The 16735-nt window shown below is 43.0% G+C and overlaps 1 protein-coding gene across 1 annotated transcript; it reads left to right on the top strand.

The window, feature by feature from the left end:
* The first annotated feature begins 500 nt into the window (after positions 1-500).
* LDHB (lactate dehydrogenase B) lies at positions 501-15237 on the top strand. Its single transcript, XM_086610554.1, has 8 exons — positions 501-555; positions 1477-1608; positions 4847-4964; positions 5499-5672; positions 7848-8021; positions 13082-13199; positions 14072-14195; positions 14895-15237. The coding sequence occupies exons 2-8, from the start codon at positions 1483-1485 to the stop codon at positions 15060-15062; spliced, it is 1002 nt and encodes a 333-aa protein (XP_086466680.1). The 5' UTR covers positions 501-555; positions 1477-1482; the 3' UTR covers positions 15063-15237.
* The last annotated feature ends 1498 nt before the right edge of the window (positions 15238-16735 follow it).

Genomic DNA, 16735 nt, shown 5'->3' with positions numbered 1-16735 from the left:
ATACATTGCGATTGTAAAGTGATGCTCTGCTGGGATATGGCGAATAGTCAGGATAGGGCCGCAGCAGAGGGAAGGGGCGGAGGAGCGGTTGTGGCCCTGCATCAGGCTGCATTCCCTGCTCCCGCCGAAGCGTGTGTGTGTGTGACCCCAGCCGGGCCGTTGTCCCGCCGGGATTTCCCGGTTCCCGGCAGCATCGCTTCACCCGCCTGCGCTCCCTCCCGCCATCGGCACAAAAAAAAAGGCACGAGTCAGCGCTCCCCTCCCCCGCCGGGGGCCGGGGGTGCCGGGGAGGGGTGAGCCGGGCGAAGCGGGGCCGGAGGGGGGAGCCGGGGGCGGAGCGGCAGCACCCTTGAGCCTCCGTCCTTGGCGGGGATTGAGCGCGGAGGCCGCCGCCTCCCAGCGGCGCCGGGGAACGCCCAGGAGGGCGCGGCGGGGGGCGGCCCGGCCCGGCCGCCCCTTTTCGGGCCGCCCCTTCCGCTGCGGAGCCCTCATTGCCCGAGCCCCGGACGGTCGCCGTGGTGCTTTTCCCGCCTCTCCCTAGTCTGAACCTTGCTGGTGGGTACGGGGAGAGCGGAGCTGGCGAGGTCCCCTCTCCGGGATGGGGGATGCTAGAGGGTCGACTGGTCCTCCTCTCCCTTCCTCGGGCGGTCCGGTCCGCCCGGGCGCCTTCTTCCGCGGCCGACCATCCCTGCGCGGCGGTCGGATGGTGTCTGGGGCGGGGGGGGGCGTTGGCGGCGGGTCGGTCCCGGCACCGGTGGGATGGATGCGCAGGCCGGTGGCCGGAGCCAGGCTGTGGGTCCTGAGGGTTTGGGTGGGATGGCGGCTCCTGCCTCGGCCTCCCGTCGTGCGCAGAAATCCGCTGGGTGGCCTCGTGTGCCGGCGCTGGCGGGAGAGGGAGGGAAAAAAGGGGGATGTGCGGGAAGGGGAAGGTCGGAGGTACCGCGCAGCGCTCCGTGGGCTGGGCGAGGGGAGCCTCGGGGCCGCGTGGAACCGAGCCGGGGAAGTCCCCGCAGGGTTGCTGCTCCCAAACTGGTTTGTGGTTTTATCACCAGTCCCGGAGCCCTGACGGGCGCCTCGAATGGAGGCGAATGCCGAAGAACCATTAACGCAGGAGGTGTTTCTGCCTTGCGCGGGGAGGCTCTGGCAGCTCTCCCAACAGAGGGATGTTCCGTTGAGTGCTGCTAAAATAACTTCTACCCGCCTTCAGCCCTCCGCAGGGCACCAGCGGGTGCGGGGAGGGATGGGAGCCGGAGCCCTGCGGCCGGGGAGGGGTGGCTGCGTGGGTGGGCTGGTAACTCGGGGGGTGGAAGGAGTCCCGTGAGCAAGGACAGCGTGCCCGCGTGCTGCCTGACGTAAGCCGGCGTCACAGCGCTTCATCGGCAAGTTTCCGGCGGTGGCGGATGACCTCTTAAATTCAGAGCACGCGTTTCGGCTCCCGCTGGGCTTTGAAGCAGAGCTTCCTGTCTCTTCTTGCAGGACGCCATGGCTACCCTCAAGGAGAAGCTGATGACCCCCGTTGCTGCGGGAATCACGGTCCCGAACAACAAGATAACTGTCGTGGGGGTTGGACAGGTTGGGATGGCCTGCGCCATCAGCATCCTTGGAAAGGTACGGCCCAAGGACAGCGTGCTGTTCAGATTCCAGCTGCCGCAGTGTTCTGCGCTGCCCGTTTGTCTTAGCGAGTGGTGGGAAGTTCGGTAGGTCGGTACAGGAATGAATCATTTGCAGGTTGTGTAAGCAAGCGGTGACCTACACCGTGTGTTCATGCAAGGCTGACCTGCTGTTCAGTTTCTCCTTGTTCTTTCACCTTTCCATCTGTGCTTAGCAATAAATCTCTCCTTAGACAGAGTTACTTTGCAGGCTGCAGGGAAAATGTAATGAGCAGTGGCTCTGGAACTCCTGCCGAACTCTTCTTTCTCTTTTTGATTTTTGGTATTCTTCCACAACAAAGCTGAAGTTTGCTTGTGGGAGAGTGCCACTGGCCAAAGAATGTAGATAGAATAGAATCCATGTGAAATATGGGATAGGAATCAGAACGATACATGTTTGCTTTTTAGTCTTTTAATGCATATGTGCCATAATAACAGAAAATACTGCTATCCCCTTCAGTAGGCTTCTTTATTTCTCTTAAGCCCTTATTGCTTGGTTATATGACTTTATTGTTTCCAGAGAGGTTTTAGCTCGTCTTCCAAAAACTGAAAATAGAGGGTTGGACTTAAAGGTTATTCTGACTTTTTCCTGTTACTGGTTTCTGCAGGTTTTTTTTTTGGCAAATCTCATGTTGCAGTCTTTGAGCAAAGCAAAGGCTTATTATGCAATAAGGATCTCTTGTACTTTGCACTTTGTTTTTAAAGAATATTGTGAATTAGTTAAATTTGATTCCTCTCATGCTGTTTTTGAAAAGGCAAATGGGGGCTCCATGTCCTTTTTTTCCCTTTTCTTTCTTAAAAGAAAGCATAAACAGATATGCCCTACCTACTTGCAGGAGTAGATCTTAACTCAAGTAGCTCACAGTGATACCAAAAATCTTGCATGTACTACTAAACCAGCTGTATTTTATTTGGAAGTCTTACCTTGAATGCATGTTTTAAAGTACTGGGTTTTTAATAATTAAAATATTTTTTAAGGGCTTTCAGTTGCTCATATTCATGAGCCTTGTAAAAGCAGGGAAAAACTGACAGTAAGAAAAGACCAGAGTGAAACTAAGTACTGATGTGAAAGTAACAAATAGTGTTTAAAACCATATAGCTAAAGGAGAAACTTAATGGAAAACCAATGATGGTTCATTGTGGGGTTTTATATTTATACCTTTTAGGCAAATGTTTGCCTCATGGTCTGAACTCATTTAGTTTTGAAGGAGCACAGTAACCTGTAAGGTTGGCAGTGAGGGAGCCAGGTGAAGTTTCCACAAACTTGACTACAATCCAGCGTTTGTCTGTGTTTAATATGCTGCTGTAAGCAAGATCTATTTATGCTTTCAGAAATTTAGGCACAAAGTTTTACTAGTAATGAGTTGTATGCACCAAACCCAGAGTAAAAACTGGCTTTAAATTTTTCAAGCTTGGATTATGGCATGATGGAGTTTATTTCGACCAGGCTTCTGCTCTCTCTTGGTCTCTCACAAGTATAAGCTGCAGTATAAAACATTTTTATAACAAAAACGTCCGATTCTTTTCACTGAATTAGATGTGACTTTGATCTCGTGCAAGATGGTTGGCTCCTCAAGATGTCTTTTTGTTAAACCATGGCATAAAATTTTGTACTTAATTTCCTATCCTTTAATATGTAGATGCAGTTGACTTTTAGATGGCTTTGAATTTTATAAAATTAAACAGTGTGATAATGCTAATTTCAGTTTACTGGTGTGGTATTTAATATATAAGTCTGAATGGCACTACAACTTCCATGTTGGTTATTTTTAGCTCCCTCTCGGAGACAAGTCACTGATGTTGCTGTACCATTTTAGAAATGGAAACATCTCCATGGTCACAAGTCAGCTGTTTTCAATGAGAATATTTTAAGCTGCATGTGGTGATTGTGTAGACTTCATTCCTGAGTGTGCTAATAATGAGCTGAATTCTCTAGGCAACACTGATGCAAATTCATGAAATTAGTCATTGGAGTTATTCCGTTATTCCAGGTGATCTTCTCTTTTGATGAGAACTAGCTCCTTGAACCCAATGAATCTTGTGAATATAGTTTGCAAGGTCTAAACTGAAAGTCCCATGTTGTCAGGATGTGTGCGTATGGATCTATCCTTAATTGCATATGTGCACATGTTCTTTTTTTTTCAAATTCTGATTACATTAACTCCTTAGCTTAACACCAGTGACTTCAGTTAAAGATGCTTCTTCATAATGTTTTAACAACTGAGACTTCAATTTTACACTGCAGACTATTTTGAGAACCGAGCAAGTGCAGATGGAGGTTCTTAAGGTTTTCCTTCAGCAGTTGATCAAATCAGCTTACACTAATATTTTCAGTAGTGTAAAAATGGCTTAAAGGCTTTCAAATGGGGTGTAGATAACTAGAAAAATAGAAGTAGTAATTTGAATCTCAGTATAATTTACTGAACGATGAGCCTTTAAGTATAGCAGAATTTACAAGAGTAGTAAACACTTTTGTCAAACAGCAGTAAAACTTGGCATTAGAGCAGAATGACTTTTTCCTCCACCTCTGTATTTCATTATTTTCCTGTTCTAAGACTATATGACATTATCTCCCAACTTAACCTGGCTGGACAACAAGTGTGCATGGCTAAACCTGTTCTGCAAAGTAAATATCATATAGTAGCTCTAGTAGAGAGAAATTAGGTAAAGAATCTGTTTTCTCTTGATACTGTTTTTAGCATTGGGGAAAATAAGTCTGTTCCCTTTCTGTATCTTTGTGAAATGAATTGGTTGAAGGAATGTTATATGAGAATACTTATTTCATAATTATGTGTTAGGTATTTAAATATTTAAAATAGGCCTATTTGCTGGATAGATCTAGAAGGTTTGTTATGATTCTGAAAGATGAAACTTTTTTCCTAAGATGATAACTAAATCATCAAGTGCCTTGCTAGCAGAGGGTTAGCTGTACACTCAAACTCCCCACAAATAATACCTTTTTTTAGAAAGTCTGAATGAGTTTTATGAACTTGTGCTATACTAGCTTCTGACCTTGTTACTGTGAGATACATCAGAACACCAAGACAGTGCTGTCTTACTGGTTTACCTTTGGAAAAGAGCTGCTTTCAGGTGTCTAATGTGTTACTTTAAAATGTAATATAGCTCAACTCAGGGATAACTTCAAAATGCAAGTTAACTGCTTCATTGACTCCTTCAAATTTGGTTGTTTTCTTCAGGATCTTTGTGATGAGCTTGCTCTGGTTGATGTTTTGGAAGACAAACTAAAAGGAGAAATGATGGATCTACAGCATGGGAGCTTGTTCCTTCACACTCACAAGATTGTGGCAGACAAAGGTGGACCTCAGTTTCTTTTAATACAGATAGTCTGTGAATTTGCTTAATAGCGGAGCATTAATTGTGTAATCTTGAAGTCTAAGGATTTGGTGTTGAAAAGTTGAAGTATATGAATTGGGATGAGAGTTCAGATGAACATCATACCAATGGGAGTGGCTCTTAGTCTGAGCTTTCTCTTCTTTCTCTTACATCTCTAATGGCCACTTTACAGTTTCGGGCTTGTTGAGTAAAATTGATTTTAATGAAACTCTAGTACCTCTTTGGTGTAGAAGAAATAGTGTTGTTGTTTGGATAGTGGAATTGAGATTCAGAGGGCTTGAATGTACTCTCAAGACCCACATATTGGTATGTTAAGACAATGTTAAGACAATGTTAAGAGATGGTGCTGGCTTTAATATTGATGTCTCATGGCTTTTGGGTTTGTATGCACTGTGGAGAAGCTACTCTTAATACCTATATGAACGCAGTGCTATTGAAATTAGTGATAAGTCTATTAAACACATTCTGTGTCTTCTCTCTCATGCTCTGTTGTAGATTATGCTGTCACAGCCAACTCCAGGATTGTGGTAGTAACTGCAGGAGTTCGTCAGCAAGAGGGGGAGAGTCGTCTCAACCTGGTTCAGAGGAATGTAAATGTCTTCAAATTTATCATTCCTCAGATCATCAAATACAGCCCCAACTGCACCATCCTCGTGGTTTCCAACCCAGGTAAAGCGATCTTTTCCTAAAACACTTACATTCTATTTTTTGGCGAACTAGTGTTTTATTTTATCAGTCCTCTCAAATACAAATTGAATATTGAAGGTTAGTAGCTTTGTGTGGACATCTGCCATGTAGTTGTAGCAGTAGAATACAAACAAATATTGTGTACTTTCTGGTGCTCTCTTTATTCAGAACTTATGGTGTCCATATTTTAAAAGCATGCCTCATGGTAAATACTTCAGTTCTTTACATACTTGGGCTTAAGCAGTAGTTAGTTTAAAATGTTTATCTCTAAAGGAGACATCCATTTTGCTTTTAAATTGTTCATAAATAGTAACTTTCTTTTGTATCTAGATACGATATGGCCATTTTTCAGGATGAAGAACTTACCTTATAATCTTGGCTATATTTTCAAGAAAAATAATTTACGTGCTGAAACCTGTGGTGAGCAAAAGGTTAACTGAACTACATAGTTCAGTTAGATTAGAAAAGACTTAGTTATAACTGATCACACATATTGTGTGCTCACTTGCAAGCATCTCAGTGGGACAGCTTGGATATTTGGATATCTGAAGCTGACTGAACATTCTGATATGCTTTATAGGGTGTCTCTGTAGGACTCTCTTGGCTTGATTCAACATGTGGGTGAAGCCAGTACTGCAGAACCCTGCCAATGAAGTGACAGTGCTTTTAAAGTAACTTTGCAGAGTCAAAACAGTGCATGTAAAGCTAGTAACTGAGCTGGTGGTTGAGTAATTAGCTGGTGTGCAATTAGTGCTACTGAATACTAGTGTACAGAGCAAGTGGCTGCTGTGCAAGTACAATAACTTACAGCAATTTTAAACGCTTATCTAAAAATCAGACTGAATTAAAGATAAAGTTGTTCTTGTTGTAGCAAGGCTGAATTCAAACTATAGACTTCTTTTCAGTAGAGCAGCTGCAGAAAAAGACTTGCATGTTGTTTTTTCAGAATTATTTTTATAATGCTTTGTTTTCTCAATGTGTGGAGTTTTGTCCACTAGTCTTATATAGTGGAAGTTACTGTGAGCCCATTAGAAGGGACTTCAGGGGTGTGCACTGCATGCGTGTTGGTGTGTGACCTTGATGTCCTTCCCTGTTTAAATTCCTTGGATCTGACTGGGCTCTAGCTCAGATAGCATTGTCTGCAGCCTGGCCTGTGGAAAGCCCTGCTGTAGGCAAACTATGAGATTACAAAGCAGAGCTCGAAAGTCCAAATGTGTGTCTCAGCACCTGACTTGAAAGCCAGACTGTCTGGAGCAGTTGTAGCTGTTTGATAGGGAGGTGCTCTGTAGTCTGTGCAGATTACTGTGCTCCTGGCAGGAACTGCCCCAGCTGAAGCTCTAGGGTAGCTATGCCTGGTGAGCATGCCACTTAAAACAGCAAGGTGTCAGCTCTACTGAGATGACGTGTTTTTGGTGCCTGAGCAGAGCAAATGATCTATTTCAGATCTGTATACCCAAATATATTCCCTCCTGGGAACTGGCTGGCTTTTGAGTTTTGGAGCCATAATTAGTTATTGCAACCTGTTTATTATTGTTGCTTTGAGCTGTGGGTTAGGGGTCTTTCTCTTTGCTCACATCCCTCTTTCTGTCTGCCTCAACCTAGGTTTGTTTTTTTCCTAAAACTGTATTTTTAGAGCCACATGCAGCTAAAGCATATTGCTCATCTGGCTTTTCATGCTACAGAGGTAATCAGTGCAGAAACTGCTTAACACCCAAACTTGTTCAATTAAACTGAAGTAGTTACCAACTAGAAATGGACTATTCAAATCTCAAACATGTTTCATTGTAAACTGCTGTATGTCTTACTGTGAAGTGAAAGGTAACATTACTTCACAAAATTGCTTGAATGTTTCAGCCACCTGAGTTCAGTCCCAATTCTGGATGCCCTTGGGGTTTAGCTGTGACAAAAAAGTGCCTCCAACTTTAGCTGGTAGGATACTAATCTCCAAAGACCTTCATCAATTTTCTTTGAACAGTAGCTTGATGGGTCCTAAATCTCAAGCAGTGCATGCATTTTAGTCCTTCAGATAGTCAGCCCTACGAGCACAACTGTGTTTTGAGTTGTCCTGATTGCCCTACTGCTTGCAGTAAAGTAATTGTTGGAGCATTCTTGATGTATGTGAATGGTGTCATTTACTGCGCATGTTTTTCTTTTCAGTGGATATATTAACCTATGTCACATGGAAGCTGAGTGGCCTGCCAAAACACCGTGTGATTGGAAGTGGCTGCAATCTAGACACAGCTAGATTTCGCTACCTGATGGCTGAGAAACTTGGTATCCACCCAACTAGCTGCCATGGCTGGATCTTGGGAGAACATGGTGATTCCAGTGGTAAGGAGCGGTTCTGACCTCCTTGGGAATAAGCAATATAATATTAGAGGTTGAAGCCTAAGGGGTGTTACAAATTTTTGGAAGAGCAGATGCAGCTGGGCTTGAATAAGTAGCACTCTGCTGTATTTTTATCAAAATTGGAGTTGAGACAAGTACAGGAAATCTAGCCATGCTTTTTTAGTAAAAGTGATTGTGGCTATATGATTAAAACCTGAACTGAAAAGGCCAATTTCATTAGCTAAAGCTGTGTCCTAAAGGCTATAGCTTGCTACTTCTGTTTATCCTGAGTCTTTGGGGTATAATAACATAGCCTGTAGTGCACTTCTCTGAAAGCAATGTTAGCTCTTGTTAGGTCAACGGCAGAGCTTGTTGCAAGTAATAGAAAAAGCTAGCAATCTAGATTCAGGCTAACAAAATTATCCCTCACCTTATTTTGTGACTTTTGTCCATGCTGTTTAAGAGAAGATGTTTTTTAAAACCATGTGAGATCAAAGAAGCTTATTTGTCTTAATTCAGTTCATGTATTTCAAGTTTGAAACAATGCAGCAGAAAATCTGTGTAGATGGGTACTGCTTGCTGTTTTAGTGTTGTGTATTTCTAAGGGAGCCACCTCTTCAATGTCCCATTGTGTTTGATCAAAGTACAGTACTGAAGCCAGCCCTGCACTGTAATGAGAGCAGAAGTTGGCTGAGCATACACAGAGCTCATCTTGCTTCAGTTATAGCTGCTTTTGCTTTGAAGTAACAAAGAAATTTTCTAGTTACTGGAACAGACAATGAGCCTACATGTAAACTTTCAATGTGAAGGGAGACGTGCAAATACCTGTCTTGGTATTCTAAGTTTGCATATTGTTATCCTGTTATTCAGGGAAATAAGAGTAGAATTCTTGGACATGGACCAGTTGAACAGGTCCAGAGGAGGGCCATGAAGATGATCCAAGGCCTGGAACACCTCTGCTATGAAGACAGGCTGAAGGAGTTGGAGTTGTTCAGCCTGGAGAAGAGAAGGCTCCGGGGTGATCTTATAGCAGCCTTCCAGTACTTAAAGGGAGCCTACAGGAAAGCTGGAGAGGGACTTTTTACAAGGATGTGTAGTGATAGGACAAGGGGCAATGGCTTTAAACTGAAAGAGGGGAGATTTAGATTAGATATAAGGAAGAAATTCTTCCCTCTGGGGGTGGTGAGGCACTGGAACAGGTTGCCCAGAGTTGTAGATGCCCCATCCCTGGAAGTGTTTAAGGCCAGGCTGGATGAGGCTTTAGTCAACCTGGTGTAGTGGAGGGTGTCCCTGCCCATGGCAGGGGGGTTGGAACCAGATGATCTTTAAGGTCCCTTCCAACCCAAACTGTTCTGTGATTCTTGAAGACTAAGCCTAATATTGATTACTGGGACAGCAAATACATACTTACTGCAATTTTTGAGTAAAATTAGTTTTGAAAGGCTGAACAGATAAGATGTGTCTTTTTGCTAGAATTTGAGGTTTCTGACTTTAAAAGTAGCTGTCTACACCTTTCAAGGACTGAAAGTTCTGTTAATGTTTTGCAGTTGACCTTTTTTAAGGTGTTAGTACTCCGAATTAACTGTAGTTAAATGAAAACTTAAAATCTTTGCGAATGTGCTGGGTTTGGCTGAGGGAGAGTAAATTTTCTTCCTAGTGGCTAGTATGGAGCTGTGTTTCGTATTTGTGCTGGAAAGGGTTGCTAATTCAGGGATGCCTTTGTTACTGCTGGGCAGTGCTTACACAGAGTCAAGGTGTGTTCTGCTTCTCACACCACCCCACCAGTGAGCAGACTGGAGGTGCACCGAAGTTGGGAGGTGAAACAGCTGTGACAGCTGACCCCAACTGACCAAAGGGATATTCCACACCATATGATGTCATGCTCAGCAGTAAACTGGGGGCAAGGTGGGCTGGGGGTCTGCTGCTCAAGGGACTGGCTGGCATCAGTTGGTTGGTGGTGAGCAATTATTTTCATTTGCATCACTTGTCTGTCTTGGGTTTTATTTCTCACTTTGCTATTTTCCTTTTCATTACAATTTTTTTATTGTTTTTATTTCAATTATTAAACTGTTGTTATTTTGACCCACAAGCTTTCTCACTTTTACCCTTCCAATTCTCTTCCCCTCCCATCCTGCTGAGGGGGGAGTGAGCGAGTGGCTGCGTGGTGCTTAGTTGCTGGCTGAGGTTAAACCATGACAGTCCTTTGTGCTTAGTTGCTGGCTGAGGTTAAACCATGACAGTCCTTTCTGGTGGGGAAAGTGTGGGGCTTAAAAGGTTTAAGATAATGATGGATTTGATTGGAATGTGCTAGATCGAATTCATAGCTATTAATTGCATGGTCATGTGCTTGCCATGGGGGCTTGCTTGCCTTCCTGTACATTAGTCTAGTGCTCGTTAGTGGCTGCTTGCTGTGTTGCTGTACTGTTTGTCATCTTACTCTGCTGTGTCTGGAAGATTTGTTATTAAAACATTGACCTTGAGTACATCTGGAATTGACTGCCCCAGGGATGGAAACACAGCCCTACTAATTGTCATGGATTGATACAGACTGTACTGGAACAAGGTGAAGCTTCTGAACACCTGCAGTATATTGATGGCATCATTGTGTGGGACAACACAGTGGAGGAAATGTTTGAGAAGGGGGAAGAAGAATCCAGATTCTTTTGGAAGCTGGTTTTGCTATAAAACAAATTGCGGTCAAAGGACCTGCACAGGAAATCCAGTTTTTAGGCATAAAATGGTTATTGTCATATCCCAAAGGATGTGATCAATAAAATAACAGCTATATCTCCACCAACCAACAAAAAAGAAATAGAAGCTTTCTTAGGTGGTGTGGAGTTTTGGAGAATGTGTATTCCAGGTTATAGTCTGATTGTAAGCCCTCCCTATTGAGTGACCCAGAACAGCTTTGAATAGGGCCCTGAGCAGCAGCAAGCCTTTGAACAAATTAAATGAGAGATTTTATGCAGTAGTGCTTTGGCCAGACCAGACAGGACAAATATGCTTTATATCTCAGCCAGGGATAAGGATCCCGCCTCAAGCCTCTGGTGGAAAGCACCTGGAGAAAGACTTGAGGTTGACCTCTAGGATTTTTGGAGCTGGGGTTATAGGGGGTCTGAAGCCTGTTACATTCCAACTGAAAAAAAGATATCGGCAGCATATGAAGGAATTTGAGCTGCTTCAGAAGTAGCTGGTACTGAAGCACAGCTCCTTTTGACACCTTGATTGCCTGCACTTGGCTGGATGTCCAAAGGGAGGGTTCCCTCTATGTGTCATGGAACTGATGCTACATAGAGTAAGTGAGTCACACTGATAAATGCAGCGGGATCGAATGGGAGACTCTGGCTGCCCAGAAATCCTGGAAGTGATCATGGGCTGGCCAGAGGGCTGGAACTTCAGAGTGTCACCAGAGAAGGTGACTCATGTTGAAGAGGCCCCTTTGTGTAATAAATTACTAGAAAATGAAAAGCAATATGCCCTGGTTACAGATGGATCCTGTTGTATTGTGGGAAAACATCAAAGGTGGTGGAAAGCTGCTGTGTGAAGTCCTATGTGACAAGTAGCAGGAACTGCTGAAGGACAAGGTGAATGGAGTCAGTTTGCAGAGGTGAAAGCCATACAGCTGGCTTTAGATATTGCTGAAGGAGAAAAATGGTGCTGTATCTTTAGACTGATTTGTGGATGGTGGCAAATGTTCTGTGGGATGGCTATAGCAATGGAAGCAGACCAACTGGCAGCACAGAGGTAAACCTATCTGGGCTGCTGAATTATGTCAAGATGTTGCTGCTTGAGAGAACCTGGTTGTAAAAGCGTGTCACAGATGCTCACATACCCAAGAGTTGTGCCATAGAAGAATAGTGAAACAATGAGCAGGTAGACTAGGTTGCTAGAATTGGAGTGGCTCAGGTGGATCTGGACTGGGAACATAAGGGTGAGCTATTTATAGCTTGATGGGCCTGTGACACATCAGGACGCTTAGGAAGGAATGCAACATAAAATGGGCTCGTGATCAAGGGGTGGACTTGACTATTGATGCCATTGCTCACGTTATCCATGAATGTCAAAGATGTGCCATAATCAAACAAGTGAAGTGGCTAAAGCCTTTATGGTATAGAGGATGATGGCTGAAATATCAATATGGGGAAGCCTGGCAGATTGATTATATCACACTAGGTATCGCACTACTGTGCCATGGCAAGCACCATCTGCTTACAGTGGTGGAAGCAACTACTGTATGGTTGGAAACGTACCCTGTGACCCATGCCAGTGCCTAGAATACTATCCTGGGCCTCGAAAAGCAAGTTTTATGGTGACATGGCACCTCTGAAAGAATCAAATCAGGAAATGGGACTTGCTTGCGAAACGACCTCATGAACACCTGGGCCAATGAACATAGCATTGACTGGGTGTGTCACATTCCCTATCGTGCGCCAGCCTCTGGGAAAATTGAATGATGTAGTGGGCTGTTAAAAACTACACCGAGAGCAATGGGTGCTTAGACATTCAAACATTGGGGTACACGTTTAGCAGAAGTTGATGCTAGAGGATCTGCCAGTTGACCTGGCCCTGTCAGTTAAAACCCCTGCACATGGCAGAGGGAAGTAAGATCCCCATAGTACATGTAAGGAGCTTGTTGGGGGAAAACCAGTCTGGGTTATTCCTTCCTCAGGAAAGGGTAAACCTATTTGTGGGACAGTTTTGGTTCAAGGACCTGGGGGTACTTGGTGAGTAGTGCAGAAGGACAAAGGAGTCCAATGTGTACCTCAAGGTGATTTAATCCTAGATGAAAATAATCCATGATTTGAATTGCATGTTATGGAAATTACTACAGTAGGAACCCCTTGTTGTTAGTTTTTTCACTTTTATTCTTCTAAATCTCTTCCCCTGATCCTCCTGAGGAGGGGAATGAATGAGCAGCTGTGTGGTGCTTACTGGTTGGGGTTAAACCATGACCCTTAAACATTACTGTGGTTCTGCCTGCTACTACATTGTTTCCAGTTATCTTGGGAAAAGAGGAGGAGTCACTAAGTGCTATTGAAACTTAAATCTTGTCTCTCTTACAGTGGCTGTTTGGAGTGGAGTTAATGTGGCAGGCGTTTCCCTCCAGGAACTGAATCCTGCCATGGGAACTGATAAAGATAGCGAGAACTGGAAGGATGTCCACAAGCAAGTGGTTGAAAGGTACAGTGACTTGAGGGATAAGGTAGATATGTGATGCTGAAAATAGCTAGTCTGCACACTGCCTCCTTGTCACAGCCTCTCTGTTCTGCTGCAGCTTTCATGCCCTTTTATTTAGAGGGTTGCGTTGCACAATACTGGTTTAAACACTGAAATGCAGGATTTCAGCTGGTAAGCTTTGTTATCCTGCAGCGAGACAAGCTGTTGCATAGCATATCCACTGCAGTGCTTAGAGCCCTGTGCACTTGTTTTCTCACAAGTGGCTTCGTAAAGGGTTAACTTTGTTCAAAGGGCACAAGTCTCTAGGAAAAGGTAGTACATTTCTGTGAGCAGAGTGCTGGAGCTGGTTTGGGGAAAATTTTTTCATTGATTTAGGAAAGCTTGTCTAGAGGTAACTATACGTGTTGCCGATTACTTGTCTCACTTGTGAAATAAGGGCTATACTGATACAAAGTGTACCCAAATGTTGGTTAAAAAAAATTAAGAGGGGTGTGTAAGTAGTGCATGGTTTTGACTCTAAATGTTTACCTTTTCCAAATGCACTCAGAATGATTGTGCTGCTGACTTGAATAGAGAACTTGTTGACTCGTAGGTATCTGTTTTTCTACTTAACACTAAGAATTGTCCATAGATGGAAGCTGTTTTTTTTCAGCTGATCCTGTGAGAACGATATGGCTTCTTTATTGTACTTATGGGATAATGCAGACTTTATGCTTCATCCTGTAATGCTGAAATATGTAACTCTCACTTCGGTGGTTGAATTCCAAAATTTACAACGTCACAGGAGTTTGGAAACATTCACTGATGTTAAGACTTGATGTTCACACAGTGTCTTGAAGATACCTTAATGCAATTGTATTTCAATATTTCCTTAGTGCCTATGAGGTGATCAGACTTAAGGGATACACAAACTGGGCTATTGGCCTTAGTGTTGCTGACCTCTGTGAGACCATGCTGAAGAACTTGTACCGGGTTCATTCAGTCTCAACACTGGTAAAGGTAAGAAGTGATGGCTAATTGGGTGCTCTAGTTCATTTTGTTGTTATGGAAAAGCTAAATAGTCTTAATTAGCAAGATGCTGAAACAAAGGAAGCTTTGTAAAATACTTTGAATTTAAAACTGGAGCTTACTGCAGTTTTTTCTAGCCTGACCTCTTAACCTACCCTTCTCACAAGTACGGAGCTGGAAATGAGTTCTCTTTACCCAATGTTGTACGATCCTTGTGTAAAGTGTGTTACGTGTGGCGTGCAGATTCATTAAAAGGAAGTTTCAGTGCAAAAATGGAAGACTTAATGGTTACCCAGCTGTGATTCCATGAACCACTGCCTAGCAAAGGTGCTAGGGAAGAGAGCTGACTGCATCCAGTCTGTACCAGCTGTATAACCTCTGGTGCAGCAAGGACTTTGACCAGGCTGAACTTACAGCTCCCTCTGTCTTTGAGTTTTGTCAGATACTTGCTGTATATAAATAAAAGTGAGAGTTTCGAAGGTTTCTGAAGTCAGCTATCTCTATTGCAAATCGTTTTGTCTAAAACAGCTCTAATTTTTATTTTCTCAAATACGTGATGACTGAAAATTTTCTGCAGCTTGCAAAATGATAGCCTTGAGCTCTGCTCTCAGAAGGCTTCCTGCTGAATAAACTAAAAGTAGATCTGGGGTGATGGACTTATGTCTGAGTGATCTCTCATGTTTGTGGCAGGGCATGTACGGCGTTGAGAATGATGTCTTCTTGAGCCTTCCTGCTGTCCTAAGTGCCTCTGGATTGACAAGTGTCATCAACCAAAAGCTGAAGGATGATGAGGTGGCTCAGCTGAAGAAGAGTGCAGATACATTGTGGAACATCCAGAAAGATCTTAAAGATCTGTAACTCATGAATGTTAGATTCCAGCAATAGAAAAACAGTGCATTGTGTGCAGATGTGGGCTTTACTCACTATACATCTCTATGGTTAACATTTAATGCTCTTCCAGATTGAGCTTTGTCCACAGTAGCTAAACTTATGCTTGCTGTAACGCACAGACCTTATGAACAAATAAAGCAACTTTCAGGCATGTTTTGTTGTCCTAGTGACTTATTTTCAGTATTTAAATTATCTAGCTTACTCTAGTGCTCTCCTTTAATGTTTGCCACAGACTACATAGAAGTGTAGGCATGCTTGTCCTTTTAAAAGGATAGAAACAATGCAGTAATGTTCTGTGGTGGGATTTCAGTAATACAATCTTACTGGAAGCCTTTTCTGTATCATTTAGATTCAATCCAGGTGCTGACTAAGTGTAGTTCATTCCTAGACTTGTTTCTGTTACAGTACTTCCTGTTTGTTACTGATGGGTAGAAGAAATGGAACAGAGATTTGCCTCTCTGCCAAAAATATGTCAGTGTCAAGATTCTGTATGCCTCTGGCCTAGAAAAAGGATTCTGTAGATCCTTCTCTCCTGGATTCAATTCTTTGCTGGATATTGGTTTCTAGTTTTCATAATGTTTAGAACAAATAAGATTATTTCCTATGTGATTACCAAAATCCAAGTTTTCTAGAGTTAGTGAAGTCCAATGGTAATCTTGTTTATAGAAGAAGTCAAATTGGGCCTTTAATCTCTAAATTTCAGCATAATTGTTTCACAAATGCTTATATACTGGAGGGGACAACAGATTTAAAAAAAAAAGTTTTATTTCTTAATCACTTACAATTATGGAGTAGATATTAACCATAAAACAGCCAGTATTTGCTTGGCATGCCTGTAACTGCTCCAGGGGACAAAGAGTATCAAATCCATCTATCCTGTATCATAATCCAGGGATCTGCAAGTCTTTGTTTCATAACAAATGGTCTGAGACTAAGTTGGAGCAACTTAAAGGCCTTTTCTACCTCCATTAAAATGCTTTGAGTAGTGGACTAAAACACTTTCACAAGCAAGTAGCTTAATTTTTGTAGCTCCTTTTAAAAGAAAAGATTATGTGAGTCCTGTTGTATTGCAAGATGATGCCTGTCCTTCGATTTGGGAAGTATCATGCAGTCAGTAAAATACCATGCATGGGATGCTGGTGACAGCATCTGTTTTGTAAATAATTTTTAAATTTTTTAATCCAATTATAAACATTAATTATTTGTGACTAATACAAGGGGTAGCCCAGGGAGACCTTAGGAGATGTTTTATTCTCAGTTGCAAGCTACATGCCAGACTACTGATAGGACAGGGAATGTTACAGCCTGTGCTTTCATAACTCAGTGTGATCTTACTGGAAGGCAGTCTATACCTGGATAGATTAGTTTAAGTTCCTGCTAAGAACTGTTCATGATCAACTGTCATGAGGTAAAAGGCATAAGCTGCTGCTCTCTGCAGGACACATCCTTTAGGAATTTTCACCTGAGCACATTTAGCTGGCTACCTTGCACAGTTCTTTCCTGGCTTTGTTTTTACTTACACTGTTCTCAGTTAATGAAATAAAGTCCCACAACATAACTTTGAATTATTTTGCAAGATTCTTGAGACTGATGTGCATGAAGAGGCATCAGTTGTTTGTTGAGGACAGGGAGTGGGCCCT

The sequence above is a fragment of the Tauraco erythrolophus genome, chromosome 4, assembly GCF_009769465.1.
Source record: "Tauraco erythrolophus isolate bTauEry1 chromosome 4, bTauEry1.pri, whole genome shotgun sequence".
Taxonomy (NCBI): domain Eukaryota; kingdom Metazoa; phylum Chordata; class Aves; order Musophagiformes; family Musophagidae; genus Tauraco; species Tauraco erythrolophus.
The sequence above is the reverse complement of the archived record's forward strand: the minus strand, read 5'-3'. Positions and strand labels throughout refer to the sequence as shown.

Excerpts from the sequence above, each read along its gene's own strand:
- LDHB (XM_086610554.1), top strand. The coding sequence starts at position 1,483 with ATGGCTACCCTCAAGGAGAAGCTGATGACCCCCGTTGCTGCGGGAATC. Across the intron at positions 4,965-5,498 it reads CAAGATTGTGGCAGACAAAG|ATTATGCTGTCACAGCCAAC; the intron begins GTGGACCTCAGT and ends GCTCTGTTGTAG. Across the intron at positions 13,200-14,071 it reads CACAAGCAAGTGGTTGAAAG|TGCCTATGAGGTGATCAGAC; the intron begins GTACAGTGACTT and ends ATATTTCCTTAG.